We start from the raw sequence: 15,012 nt of genomic DNA, 5'->3' as shown, positions 1-15,012 counted from the left end.
AAAACTTATGCAGTAATTAACACTAACACCAATAGTTACAAAAAATATCCAGCACAACAACAAATGTATCACACTGATATAACAATGGAAAATTTGTTCTCATATTATAACTTTGCTGTGGTGGTTTAGTCGGTACGGGATCTGACTGCCACATGGGAGACCCAGGTTCAATTCCCGTGGTGGGCAATCTAAGGTTGGAATTGTTTCCAGCCTTGATTCTGTATAAATCAACTCTGGAGCTCATCCAGCCTCAAATAAATGAGTACCTTTGGGGGTGGGGGGTTTAAAGGCAGCCAGAGCATGGTGCTGATCACATCACCTCAAAAATTGCCAAGATTGAGAATGTGTGGAGCTCTACCAGCACGTCCCCTAAATTTTCATAGTACAGTGTTATATGCACGGGGAACTTTACCTTATATTGTCATTTTAGCCACTGGCATGCACGTCTATTCAATATAATACTTATGCTTTTTATGTAGGGATGGGACCCATTAATCGATACTCTATCGGTATCTGCCGATATAGGCATATCGGTGTATCGGTTTATCGGTAAAATTACCGATTATTTTACCAATCCGATATATCGATAAATATCTTATAATTTAGTGCAAAATTCTGCCATTTTGTTGTAATTTTTATGGATAATCTCCATGCCCTACTTTCTGAAAAAGTAAATGTCTAAATATGCAACTTCTTTTGCACTGCACTCGCCTTGAAACACACATTTATTAAGGAGCGCAATGAACCTTTTACGAGGGGCGATCAGGTTGCTCCGACCCTAACATAGAAGGAATGACGTCACGATTGATTTTTTATTTTGTTATTGTTTAGTGATCCTTTATATGCTTTCATTCTGAATTGTAAGTCTGAGTAGCGTACAGTTTTCTTTTTACAGGGGTTTAACTGAGTGAAGTTGCGTCAATGTGCCAGAATGGAGAAAACTGAGGTGAGAGCGGTGATCAAATATTTTGTGAAGAAGAAGTGGACGGTATTCAAAATTCATGAGGACTTGGTGGATACACTAGGGGACACTGCTCCTTCATACAGTATGGTGAACAGATGGTGTCGTGAGTTTAATTGTGGGAGAGAGTCGTGTGAGGATGAACATGCAGGTGGAGCACCAAAAACTGTCATGACGACCGAAAACATTAACAAAGTCCACGATATCGTGCTGAAGGATCGTCGAGTCACTATCCGTCTTGTTGCTGAGATGTGTGGCCTGTCATATGGTATTGTTTAAAACATAATTACCCAGGAATTGCAAATGAAAAAATTTGCTGCAAGATGGGTCCCTCGAAACCTCACCCCAGATCAGAAGCGCACCCGAGTGCTCATCAGTCAAGAAATTCTTGACAAGTTTCGTGCTGATATAGACGATTTCCTTCCCCGATTTGTAACTATGGATGAAACATGGGTCCATCACTTCGACCCAGAAACAAAATCACAAAGCATGGAGTGGAAACACCCACATTCTCCACCAACGAAGATGTTCAAGGTGGAAATGTCAGCCAAGAAGGTGATGGCCTCAATTTTCTGGGACTGCAAGGGTGTCCTTCTTGTGGACTATCTACAAAGAGGTCAAACCATCACTGGCACATACTACAGTGACCTAATTAAAAATTTACGTGATTCCATCAAGAAAAAGAGGCGTGGGATGTTGACCCGTGGTGTGCTCCTATACCAGGACAATGCACCTGTCCACACCTCACGCATTGCGAGGGCCGCTATCGCAGATGCATCGTTCGAATTGTTGCCCCACTCACCCTATTCCCCAGATTCGGCCCCCCAGTGATTTCTATTTGTTCAAACATTTGAAGAATGACATTCGTGGGCAAAAAAATTCTGATGATTCTGAGGTGATAAGGGCTGTGGACTCATGGTTGGAGGACCAGTCGGAAGATTTTTTTTTGCAAGGTATCCAGGCGTTGGAGCACCGATGGGAAAAGTGCATTGGAGTTGCAGGGGAGTATGTTCAAAATAAAAAAAATAATTGAAACCCTATTGCCGCTCTTTCTATGTTAGGGTCAGAGCAACCTGATCGCCCCTCGTAGGTTCTTCAAGGACCATTTCTAATTTTATATCGGATCGGTAGAATATCAGTTATCGGTATCGGTATCGGCCAAAATTTCATATCGTCCCATCCCTATTTTTATGTATTAACACACTCATTTACATTAACAGTATTGGAAAACATAAAGTAATAAATCATTTTTAAATTTGTTTGTGGTTTCATTTGTATGCTTTCTTGAAAAGAGTAAGGAAGAAAAGCTACTTTGTCCAACCTCTCTGTCTTCAACAGAACTCCCTCCCTCTCCAACCCCCACTTAGAGGCACCTCCCTCCCTTCCTGCATATTTATATTATCTACATAAGGTTGCCAGATGCAACACCATTCCCCAACTCTATTTGCTTTGACATGTCTGGGTGCTGCAAAGGTATCAATTTCCAATCTTGCTTTCTGTCAGCAATGACTCCCACAACATAATTGAGGACAATGACATTGATTTGCATTGTCTATCTCACAAATTCGATAGGATAGACAGTGTAGTGATGTGTATCAGCTTCAACGTGAAAGTAATTAATTGCTAACTTTATCTTCATTTTTTGGACAAAAAATTATATTTCTACCCCAAATATAGTGGCTAATAAATATGATGGAACTGCCACTAACAATGGTAAAAAGGGCAAACCATTTTCATAATTGAGAATTTGATTAATAGAACACTCCCAAGGGGTCATTTAACTATTAAATCAGCTCATATCATTAAAAAGTTTTCATTCAGTACCATCACTTGCACAGGCATGCATTGTTCCAATACTACAAGTTGAAATTGTGATGTTTATATGTTCGGATCTCAAATATTACAGTTACAAGGGTTATCCAGAAAATAAAAACCGTTTGGTTATACAAAATGAAAAACACAATATTTATTGGAAAAAAACAATTCTGTTACATACCTGAAGCTTCCTTCACTTCTCTACATAATCACCACCTACATTTAAACATTTGTCGTATCTGGGCACGAGCTTCAGAATTCCCATGATATACTCTTCTGCCACCAGTTCATTAAGCCAGGTGGTCACTGCATTCTCCAATTCTTCATCACTTCCAAAACGTTTACTGCCCAGAAACTCTTTCAGCTTAAGGAAAAGGTGGAAATCGCTAGGAGCAAGGTCCAGACTATAGGGTGGATGATCAAAAATTTCCCATTCAAATTGATTTAGCAATTCTTGAGTTGCACCAGCAGTGTGAGGGCGGGTATTGTCGTGCAGAAGCACAATCCCTCCAGAAAGCATTCCTCGCCTCCTGTTTTGGATGGCTCGCCGTAGTTTTCTTAGTCTCGCACAATAACGATTTGCATTGATCATCGTGCCTTTTGGCATGAAATCCACCAAAAGAACACCTGAAAAGTCACTGAATGCAGTGATCACCTGGCTTAATGAACTGGCGGCAGAAGAGTATAACATGGGAATTCTGAAGCTCATGACCAGATACGACAAATGTTTAAATGTAGGAGGTGATTATGTAGAGAAGTGAAGGAAACTTCAGGTATGTAACAGAATTGTTTTTTCCCAATAAATATTGTGTTTTTCATTTTGTATAACCAAACGGTCTTCATTTTCTGGATGACCCTCGTATTTTGCTATGTGGGGAATAGAATGAAAGTTTACCTCTCACATAATTCCTCCTCATCCAGTTTCTGATATAATTCTCTCACTTCAGATTTTAGTTTCATCTCAATCAGAAGGCACAAACTCTGCAACGAAGGAAATTTACAGTAAATACAATTTCTATTTCCAACATTTGTAGTTCTATAGGTTTTAACAAGTACATTATAAACAATTCGACGAATATAAAATGCAATAAACTGCACAACTAAATCAATTTCAAAAACTCCACTCTAAATCTCAACAATATTCACACAAAAATCTCTTACACAATGTACTTCATTACTTCATTAAATTCTTCCAATATTCTCAACACTATACACTGCCTTCCTTCATCACAAAGTAGAATACAGAAAAACGTAATATGGAAGGAAGTGGCTTTGTTGAATTCAGATGACAGTGTTCAGCTTGAGTGGAGGATTTCTGCCACTTGGGTGGCAATGCAGACTGAAATGATATGTTGTGTCATCTGTTGGACTTTGTGAAGCAAGACTACCTGTACAATTATCAATGGATTATGAATAATTGAAATGATGATGTCATCTGTGAGCAATGTGCCATGGAATTCCTGTACAAATTCAGGTATAACTTTAACTAAATCACAGTCATTCACAATAACTTGTTGGACATATACAGACAATTCACCACGATAGAGTGTCGAGATGGCATGACAGATTCAAACAAAATGTTAGCTCTTGGAATAGAGATGCAAGCAAAGAACCTCACAATGATCCAGAAAAATGACAGCCACATTTTATTCAGATCAATACAACATAGTTTTTATTAGGGATGGGCCAATATGAAATTTTGGCCGATACTGATAAAATACCAATATGAAATTTATTGATACCGATCGATAACAAATATTATACCGATCTGATATGAAATTCCAAATGATCCTTGAAGAGGCTAAATGCATCATTGACCTCCTTAATAAGTGCATGTTTCGAGGTGACTGAAGTCAGGGTGGCTACTCAAGGACCATGATAAAATTCAAGTATAATTCCTGGCGAACTTTACGAACATTCAAGAGCACAAGCAGGCATTTTCTATAATTTCAACCTTACGTATTACCACCTCTCAACATCCACCCACAAATATCTTAATAATATAAAGGGTCTATGTGATTCCAACATCCAAAAATTATAATTCAATTAAACGATATACGTAATATAATTAAAATATTTAATTTAAGGTGCTGAGTTTCTATTTATAATCCGAGGTGCAGCCACGAATTTTTGTCTGAGCAGGCAGGGAGAAAGTGATAAACGTACTAATACTAATAATAATAGTGTTAATAATAATGTTATTATTATAACATTATTATTATTGTTATTATTATTATTAGTAGTAGTATCAAAGATGTTATTATCCTCGTAAATTATGCAAAAAGGGGGTAGAAGTTGGTGCTAAAGCATTTGTGTTCGAACAAACGATTTCAATTATTTTTTCAACACATGGTCCAGTAGTTCAGATCCCACTTTAAACTGTAAGTCCAGTCCTGATTAGCCTTTCTGTGCATAAAGTGAACTTAAAACCACAAATCAATCAATCAATTATACAACATTTTTCATTTAGATAGTTCGGCACCCAGGGCCGACTCCCGCTGCCTCCTAGCTATGTATATAAACTTGATAAGACTAAGAAAAGCAGGAATTGCGAGCGAAGCGATCAAGAAAATTTTACAAAAGTAATTTTTATTTGCATAAAATGTGAATACGATTTAGATTTAAAAAGTTGTAATTTTTCACGTCTAGGAAGGAAAAATCAAGTAGAATTCACGCATAATTCCCGGAACCAATAATTCACGCAGTTAGTAACCACCCAGGCAGTGCAAAAGAAGTTGCATATTTAGACATTTACTTTTTTAAGAAATATGGAGATTATCCATAAAAATTATAACAAAATGGCAGAATTCGCATTATAAGATATCTATAGATATTAGGGATGGGCCGATATGAAAATTTGGCCGATATCGATAAAGTACCGATATAAAATTTACCGATACCGATAACCGATATTCTACCGATCCGATATAAAATTAGAAATAGTCCTTGAAGAACCTGAAAGGTTCACTGACCTCTTTAATAAATGTGTGTTTCAAGGTGACTGCAGTGCAAGAGAAATTGCATATTTAGACATTTACTTTTTTAGAAAGTAGGGCATGTATATTATCCATAAAAATTACAACAAAATGGCAAAATTTTGCACTAAATTATCAGAAAATAATCGATATATCGGATCGGTAAAATAATCGGTAATTTTACCGATAAACCGATACACCGATATGCCTATATCGGCCGATACCGATAGAGTACCGATTAATCGGTCCCATCCCTAATAGATATATTGTCTCAATGATTTTACCGACACAGATATGCCTATATTGGTCGATATTGATAGAGTACTGATTAATCTGTCCCATCCCTACTGATTTCCTGGAAAATGAGGCTAACACAACGACCTGACTTTTAGAATAGGAACAGCAAATATCAGCACAACTCACATCAGAAAAGACTGCAACATTTGGGTGGACATTAATAGTGTAGTAACCACACAGTTCTATCCTTGCTCCCTTGGACATTCATCTAGTTGGTAGTTTGAAGGGTCATCTGTGTAGGTTCCAGTTTGATTGATTAAATTGGTGTTTGATAGTATTCACATTATCCACAGTAAGGCTAATTGGGACTGGACCTACAGTTTAAAGTGGGATCCGTATCACTATGTGCCTGTACCGGGTATCGAACCTGTGACCCCTTGATTACAAGGTGATGATGGTACCACTACATCATCGGGGAGGCCTGCCAGTTTGAAAGTTACGGAGAAGTGTCAAGAGTGGTGCTGATCAGCCTCCAAGCTCCACTGACAAAACTTCAGCTCCTTGAAAGAGTGCTGGCAGAAAAGTATTACTGAAAATGTATCTCACATTGTGTGGCATACATATGTGCCCAAATGTTCAATCTACAAGCTTGCAAAACTTAATGTACTAGTATAAGTTTAGGAACGGTCATATTTTGCACCAGCGCAACAGTCGAGTTCATTTACCTGCATTGACAATACCATACATTAGCACCAAAGGAAAGATATATATTTTTATAAATGTACACAACAAATTTCACCAGTATTATACTAACCGGACACTGAGATATACGATGATACAAGCAAGTCAAAGTATCATCTGGTATGTTTCCACCATACATCGCTTTCACACATTCTTTCATCAATTCACATATTATTCGTTGAAGCTCTTCTGAAGAAAAAAAAAATATTTTACATGTTAAATATTCCAAATGAGGACCTACTGTATATCTTCACAAATGATTTTTTGTAAATCTCACATCCTTGATGTATAAAAAACCAGACAGTGGTTAAAAGCCAAAAAAAAATGCATCTTGAATCAATATAACCATCGGTTACAAAGACGAACTTTAACATAACTTAAAAAAAAGTTGGTATTTTCATGCCTCCTGAAACATGCAAAAACTACCAAACACCTCTCATGAGTGAAGCACCCAATAGGCACAAACAAGACTCATAGTTCCAAGAAAATAAAACTGACTCCCGAGAAGAAAATTTTAATTTTTTTATATAACTTCTTGCAACTTAGCATTTTACACATGTTACAAGTAGGGCTAGTAATTTATACACCACAATTGTATTTGACATGCAACTTACGGAAGATTACTGTCAGATATGGAATAAAATAGTGTTATGAATATGTAGTAGGAAACACAAAATTAAATATTGTTACACGTACTACTTGGGACAATTTTTTTTTCTGAAACAAGAACTGTATTGTTGTTAATGAAAAATTACTGACAAACAACCAACTTTATGACAATTTATCATTCAGTTCTAATCAATCATTATTTACTTGCAGAGAAGAAGCATACCACTAGAAAGAATTTTACACAGTAGAACCTCAATTTTATGGTTTTCAGGGGTCAAGGTGAAAAAACTTAAAATGCAGGAAAATGTATGGGAACATTTCATAATGTATATAATGTAAAATCCCGGTTCCACTGCACTTTCTTCAATTAACCATAGAGGCACCTTGATTATATGCTCTTCAGGGTCTTGTCACTATGAACTACTAATTAATTTAAAATGCAAGAAAATGTAAAATTCTGGAAATAAATATTTTGTTGTATTAGAACAAAGGAAAGTATAGGTATAAAACTTGTGTTGCACTGTATGTGTATATCGTACCCATTATAACTTTGTCTAGGATTTTCACCTTTCCTTCATATTGTAAATTAGTAATTTCAGATTCATGTGTGTATGGAGAGGGAGAGATGTGGGAGGATGAAAGAAATACAAATACTCAATTCAAACACATGTAATATCTCAAGAAAAGCATACATACCACTGAAAAACTTAATATTGCTGTCACAGACAAAAGCGAACAGAACTTGGAAGAGGGTATAGTCATCAAGGAAGCATGATGTTCCATGTTTGGTAGCTATTATTTTCATTATCCTGGATACATTAGATGAAAACTCCATCTTCTCATCCATGCTACAATTAATTCCTTTCAATGTGTGTACTTGCTCAGTAAGCAAATTCAGAAATGACCTGATAAAATAATGCTGAACCTACAGAAAGAAAAGAATTAAAATTAGAAATCAAATGTTCTTTTTAATGATATCATTTTAGTAATCATATGTTAGTTCTGTAATTGATCTCACTTATTATAGCGAGCCTCTTTTTGATCCAACATTGAGCTAACTATGCAACTAACTGCCTTTCCAGCATTCACAAATGTGTTCTTTTATTGCCACAGAAACATAAGCCCGTTCAATTCTGACCATCCTAATTAATTTGACAAATCCTCCTCCTCCATGTTCGTCTTGACCTTCTTTACAGGTTTCTTACCATCACATGGTTCTCACTAGGGTTGAGCTAATACTGACCCTGATGTATCGGTACCGGAAAGTGTGGATTGGAATTTATTACCGATAATTGACAATACTTTACTGGCATTTTAGTAATTCATGTCGTCCACAAAAATGCCATGCAAGACTTTCGCATATTACGTAAAATCCCATGTGTATTTTTATTTTGTACCAGTTTTGTGTGAAAAATATGGATTTTGCCACAACTGCCTTATTTTCTCATTATTCCGCTAGCACATTGACATGAGTGGAGATTGGTTTTCTTGCATGGATTTTTACCTTCCAGGCTTTTAATACATTACAAAATTTCATTTAGAACAGTCGAAGTTAGTATTTTTCATGCTTTTATCAGTTGAAGAACATGCAAAACATCTTAAATACATAATGAAAGGAACACTGCATCCTTTCTAAGAGTAAAGAGAAAGATGGCTGTAAATGCCTGTTACCAACACTGCAAGAGAAGCAGAGAAGTCAGACAGGACAAAATTTCACTCTATTGTATGCATGATTACGCTCCTTGTTTCAGCCATCATCCTGGCTTCTGATGTTGACTCTTTCATTGGCCAACCAGGGAAGACTCATTTGTTGTTGGTTACAGTTCGCAGTTCAAATTAAGCAGATTAGATTACTGGAACCTCAAGATAACATTGACTTAGAAATTAGATGCATTTCTAATTATGCATACACCAAAAATATGTAAACAGTTTCAAATTTAAAAGTATTTAATGTCATCCAATATCAGATTAGCAATGTTTTCCTGTGCCCAACTTTATTAGCTTCTATTTCTTTTTTACGTTTATAGCTACTTTTCATTCTTAACACAATGAAAAGAAAGTACAGATTTAACACTCAAATGCTGAGAAATAAATACTTACAGTGCTTTCCATAGCAGACAAATGCAGCACTTGTGATAAAGCAAAAAGTGCTGATTTCTGAAGCCCTGGAATTTTGAACGAATCACAGAGTATTTCGATCACTTTATTCAGTAAACTGGGATCAGCCTCCATAATAAAATAAATCATTTCACTCAAAATCTGAAAAGATACAATGTAAATGTCAAACATCTTCAAAATCTACTTCTCTTCTGTAAACATCTTCAAATTCTACATCTCTACACAATTACACCTTCTGTCTGAAGAAAACTAACAAAGATTCTTGCTGAAAATTTAAAAAAAAAAAAAATATTAACCAAAGACAATGCAGGTGATGTGGGTAAAACATAAGATTCTCGTTACAGTTAATATATATGAAACATTGGCTATTCATATATGTGGACAACATTTTGAACCTGAGTCTTGAAACTCGTTGAAAAACATGCACTCTTTCAGTGCGTAAACCTTATTTTTCTACCTATCAGTAGAGGCACATATTTTTGGTAAATAAAAAAGCAAAATTTCGGTACAAAAATGGAGTCAATTTCGGGTTCAAAAGCGGTAAATAAAATAAAATATCGGTGTTATAGCGGTGAAAAATTGGATGAAAAGTGGTATATAAAAAGACATTTTGGTTTTAAAATTGTGAATATAATCCTAAATTTGATTTAAAAACTACACTTATTCCACAGAATTAACATTTCACTTCTAATAGCACATTTATGTAGTTAGCAGAGTATTAAGTTTATTTCTGTGTAAAGGAGTCCATTTTTGCTTCTCCAATATTAACAGCAGAATTAATAAATTTTCCGGAAATTGCATAACTCTCAGGATAATTCAGACCTCAGAAGGTGTCGTGTTGGTGAATAAACCCTGAATTTCGTGTTTTAGAGTTAATTTCGCTTTTTGCAGTTCATTTCGCATTATTTCGTGACAAAATGCATCTCACACCTTTCAAAAACATGAAAAATTAACACTACAATGTGTGTTTTCAAATTTCGTTTTTTTTGTCAAAAACGAAATATGCATGCCCCTACCTATCAGTCATGTATCCACATACCCCCAACATCCCCCTATCCCCCCCCCCAATGCCTCAACAGAACCCTAAAATCTTTCACAAAGGCCTAATTTATGGCCATTTTGGCTCGAAATTTACCCTTACACCTTACTCCCCCCCTCCCAATTAAAAATTCTGGATAAATCCCTTTCATGATGCTCCACTATGGATAGAAATAACCCCAGGAAAGTGACATATCTAGTTCTTTACAAGTCATGAAGTGGATAGAGGTAAAAAATCTTGAAGTAACTATATACAAGTCAACCAGATGTCATATGAAAGGTGGATAATACTGTTTAATATTCAACAAGGCAGAAACTGCATGCTTAGAGTCATTGCTGGACTTAATACTTACTGTGGCAGACCAATATTTTAGGTGTACAGTCAAGTACACAAACAATAATTATGACCATAATCCATCAGCTTCTACTGCTCTAATGACATTTGTTACAGAAAGTATGGAAAATACTATGCAATAAACTCTAATATAAACTACATGTAACAAATTATCACAAAGAGCTGAGCCAAGAGCTTGTGCCTTAATTCATCAACCAAATTAAAGTGTTAAATAAGTAAATGTCACATTGTCAACTGAATTTCATAAAACTCCTGTTGAGAACTGAGTCAGACAAAAATAATGCAAGCTAATCAGAAGAGATTTTTTTATCAAATTAACTATTACCCTGCTCCAAAATAACTTTATAACACTTAATTACTAAACTCTACACTCATTAAATATGAATGGCTTGGGTTCACCTAAAACATGCAAAATAATAATTATTATAAATAAAACAAAACCTAGAGAGTGTGAAATTTCAACCTCTGAACTCTCAGTACAGAATAAAACTCTTACCAAATATTCTATGCCACTGCTGGACAAAAGTGTTCTAGAATGCATACATTACGGTTTAAGCAACCACTTCCCAGTGTTCCTAACACATCTCTTCACTACAGCTTGTGAAAAATATGCATTATTTTTTCTGTGCAGTTTTGTGCAAGGTATTGTAAATTAAATTGTATCTAAACTCTTTGAGATATATTTTTGTGTGTTCAAACTTAACAGGGATCACCTCCAAATGGAACACTGCTGCCCCAGAGTATCAAACTTTAAAACTTTAAAAATCCCCTCAAAGATCGTTCATAAAACTTGTTTTGTGTTTGATTATGTAGTATAATAAAGTACAGCATGTACAAAATGTCTGGTAACACTTTCCTTAATGTATTGTACAAAGACTACAAATGATATAACAATCAAATGCATTTTGAAAAGAAATCTCCAAGTTTATATCCAGATGATTTTGCACCACAAAGATTCAAAATAGCAGATGTCATCACGGTATTCAACTCCTTGCCATAACTTTACCAGCATATTATAGGTGCACAATCAACCAACGTTTACAAAAATTTCTGCTCTCAATTGGTGCCCAAGTGGTATGCTGCCATGTTACCAAATTCTGGACTTTGAAATATTGTGGGATGGGAGCTAACAAGTACATAATACTTCTGTACAATACGGAATTGCTGACACCTGTAATAAGAATACATTAAATGTATATGAGGAAAAACTAAAAAATGATGTGCTCTATCCATACCTTAATGATCTGTTTCTTGGCATGAGCTCTCACATGGGCATCAAACCTTATATCACAGTTATGTTTAAACTCTATCTTTGGTGTAGCAATTCCTGTAATAGATGGTGTAAACCACTTCCCACACAACCCAGGTTGGTTATCTATGTGACCCATAGCACACTGGATATCTGCAATAAAAAAATACAGTAATGTTTCAAAATAATTGTTATAGCTTCATAAAGAGAACATATGTGAAATGCTCAATTTGAACAGTCCAATACGTAGTATTTCATATAAATCCTAACTTGAAGAGTCGCTAAAAGTAGTTCTGCAATCCCTTAACTAATGCAGGGTGCCAACTTTAGCAAGACAAAGTCCCTGACTTTTCCAGGTGATTAAAAATAAATTTCCAAACTATTTTGTCATTCTTTCTGTTATTAACATGCTAATAAAAAAGATAAACTGCACTTGCAATTCTAGAGAATAATGTTTATTTGATTGATTTGCTTTATTTTACTTCACTTTTCATCCAATTTTGTCTAATCGCGAAGATGAGGACAAGTAATGATATTGATAAAGGGCACTCACATAGAACATCCATGCCAAGGCCGGGATTCATACCTGGGACCCCTGGTGCTGAAGCAGGGTCTGCTTACCACTCTGCCATGGAAGTTGGCAATAAAGTATGGAAACAATTTTACAAGCCATGTCCAGAAAGTAGTAGCCATGTAGTAATAAAAATTAATAAAGGAAGTTAGTTGAACAAAACCTTTTCACTCTGAAAGTACATACCTTGAGCTATTTTCCTACATAGGCAGCCATGGCATGCATGAGGCATTTATCGCACCAGGAGACAAGTTTTCGAACACCATCCTTATAAACTTCTGTCCCTCAGTCCACTGGCAGAAGGATATGGTGTCGGTGCCAGTGGCATCAAATGTTGCCCAGTATACGAGTCAGTTGTGCGTAAACTTTCGTGTAGTGGTTGTGTACATGCTTCTGTGGGCAGTCAGAATAAACTAGAAAATCTAGAATCCTGCCAAGTGTGAAGTGAGAGCTGTTGCTCAAATTGTGCATGCTAGAAAAACTCTATTATCATCTTTTCACAAAATTAAAATTATTTTTGGGAGGAACATGCTTTATGACAAAGAGCTCCAGCAAATGATAACTGCATTTCTCAATGGACTCATGGCAGAAGTGTATGACGAAGATATACAAAAACTTGTCTCCTGGTACGATAAGTGCCTCAGTGCCATGTGTGTCTATGTAGAAAAATAGCTCAGAGTAAAAAGGGTTTGTTCAACTAACATCTGTCATTCCTATTTTATTACCAAATGAGTTCCACTTTCTGGACATGTCTCATATATAGAATATCTCCCATTAAGAAGATCATTCAAGAGGTAAGGTAAGGTTAAGTTCCCCGTGCATATAGCACCATGCCATGGAGGCATATTTAGGGTTTCAAGAGAAAAAGTGGAATTTATTTTCATTCCCAAATCCTAGAAAGGATAAAAATAAAAAACTCCTGATTTTTCCCTGACTTTCCACAATTTTGAGGTCATTGGGAAGACTGTAATAGAGAAGTTACAATTTAATTTTTAAAATGTACATTAATTTAATGCATTCATAATACAGGCATTTACAAAATGTTTGTTATTCATACTGGCCATGTTTAAGAGATACTGTGAGATGAAACAGAGTTGAAAAAAATAATGTCGCCCAACTTACTTGATTGATTGATTTGGTGTTTTAAGTCCATTTTATGCACAGTAAGGCTAATCGAGACTGACCTACAGTTTATCGAAACCAGGACCCCTCGATTACAAGGCAACGACGCTTCCACTGCACCATAGGAGAGGCCCCCGCATGACTAACTTGTACTATGAAAAAATTATATTTGTAACTCCACAGAACACTGCGAGTAGCCAGTTTCTTCTGCTGACCACAGTCCAAGTAGTTAGAGAGGAGTAGAAAATGAGTATCTTTAACAGGTAGAGTAACTCATGAAAGAAGTACCTTTTTAATCAGTAATTGGTTGGAAATTATTTGACAACCTGTACTCGAAGAGAAAATTTGGATTTGATGCCACAAACAATGTTTGCTGAAATGAACAAGCCCTCTCCAAATTGTGTTCTCACATGAGTAACGAACTTTGGTTCAAAATAACTGCTTGACATGACAAGTTCTGTACATTTATAGTTTTCAACCATATCAATCCAAGCAACTCGTTGTGCAACACCCCGTGAAGACAAGTGCCTACATACAGACTGGCAGCCTCACTCCCACCAGAGGACGATCATCCAACCAGTTATGGGGTGACACGTGGTCAGCACCACGAACCCCCAGTCATTGTTGTAGGCCACCGGTCCTATACAAAGGCTGAAATCTTAGGAGAAAACTTGTTACTCATCTCCCAGGCAACTCAAACCTGAATGCGTCGCAGAGCCCAAAGCTTGCACCTTCGACAACACAGCCATGGCGAGGGACATCAATCTAAGTGCTACGTAAAATATAGAATAAAAAAGATTAAAAAAAAAAGAACCATATGTCTACCTTCATAACATCCTATGTACTCCCGAAGTATATCACTCAGCATTTGCAGATTGTAAGTTCCTATAACCTTCAGTATCTTCAGCTGGACTTGAATACATATTTCATGTATATCACTCAATTCCAGATGGCATAGCTGGAAAAAGAATTTTCCTAGGAACCATGTATTAAATGCTGAAATGGAAGACAACTGAGTTTAACATAGCATATGCAAACAAATACACTATCATAAAGAAAAATTAACTAGGAATGAGTATTTGATTTTACTCGTAACAGGTATATGCAGTGGAACATTGATTTTGCATTTATCAGGGGGACCAAGATGAAAAAATTTTAAATGTGGGAAAATGTAAAATCAAAATGGCACCAGTACCACAGGAATGTATCTGGTGTCTTACT

The 15,012-nt window shown here is 36.1% G+C and overlaps 1 protein-coding gene across 1 annotated transcript in view; it reads right to left on the bottom strand.

Moving 5' to 3' along the window:
* The window catches only part of LOC145977942 (serine/threonine-protein kinase ATR-like), a 109,937-nt gene that overhangs the window by 79,208 nt on the left and 15,717 nt on the right, over positions 1-15,012 (bottom strand). The window contains exons 4-9 of the mRNA XM_083110276.1: positions 14,617-14,787; positions 12,085-12,251; positions 9,439-9,597; positions 8,035-8,263; positions 6,803-6,918; positions 3,672-3,757 (exon numbers count right to left, since the gene is read on the bottom strand). Of these exons, the coding sequence (XP_082966402.1) occupies positions 3,672-3,757; positions 6,803-6,918; positions 8,035-8,263; positions 9,439-9,597; positions 12,085-12,251; positions 14,617-14,787 (928 nt within the window). The remainder of the gene's footprint in view (positions 1-3,671; positions 3,758-6,802; positions 6,919-8,034; positions 8,264-9,438; positions 9,598-12,084; positions 12,252-14,616; positions 14,788-15,012) is intronic.

The sequence above is a fragment of the Lepisma saccharinum genome, chromosome 24 (genome assembly GCF_977018435.1).
Source record: "Lepisma saccharinum chromosome 24, izLepSacc3.1, whole genome shotgun sequence".
In the NCBI taxonomy this organism is placed as follows: domain Eukaryota; kingdom Metazoa; phylum Arthropoda; class Insecta; order Zygentoma; family Lepismatidae; genus Lepisma; species Lepisma saccharinum.
This window is presented reverse-complemented; position numbering and strand designations above follow the sequence as displayed.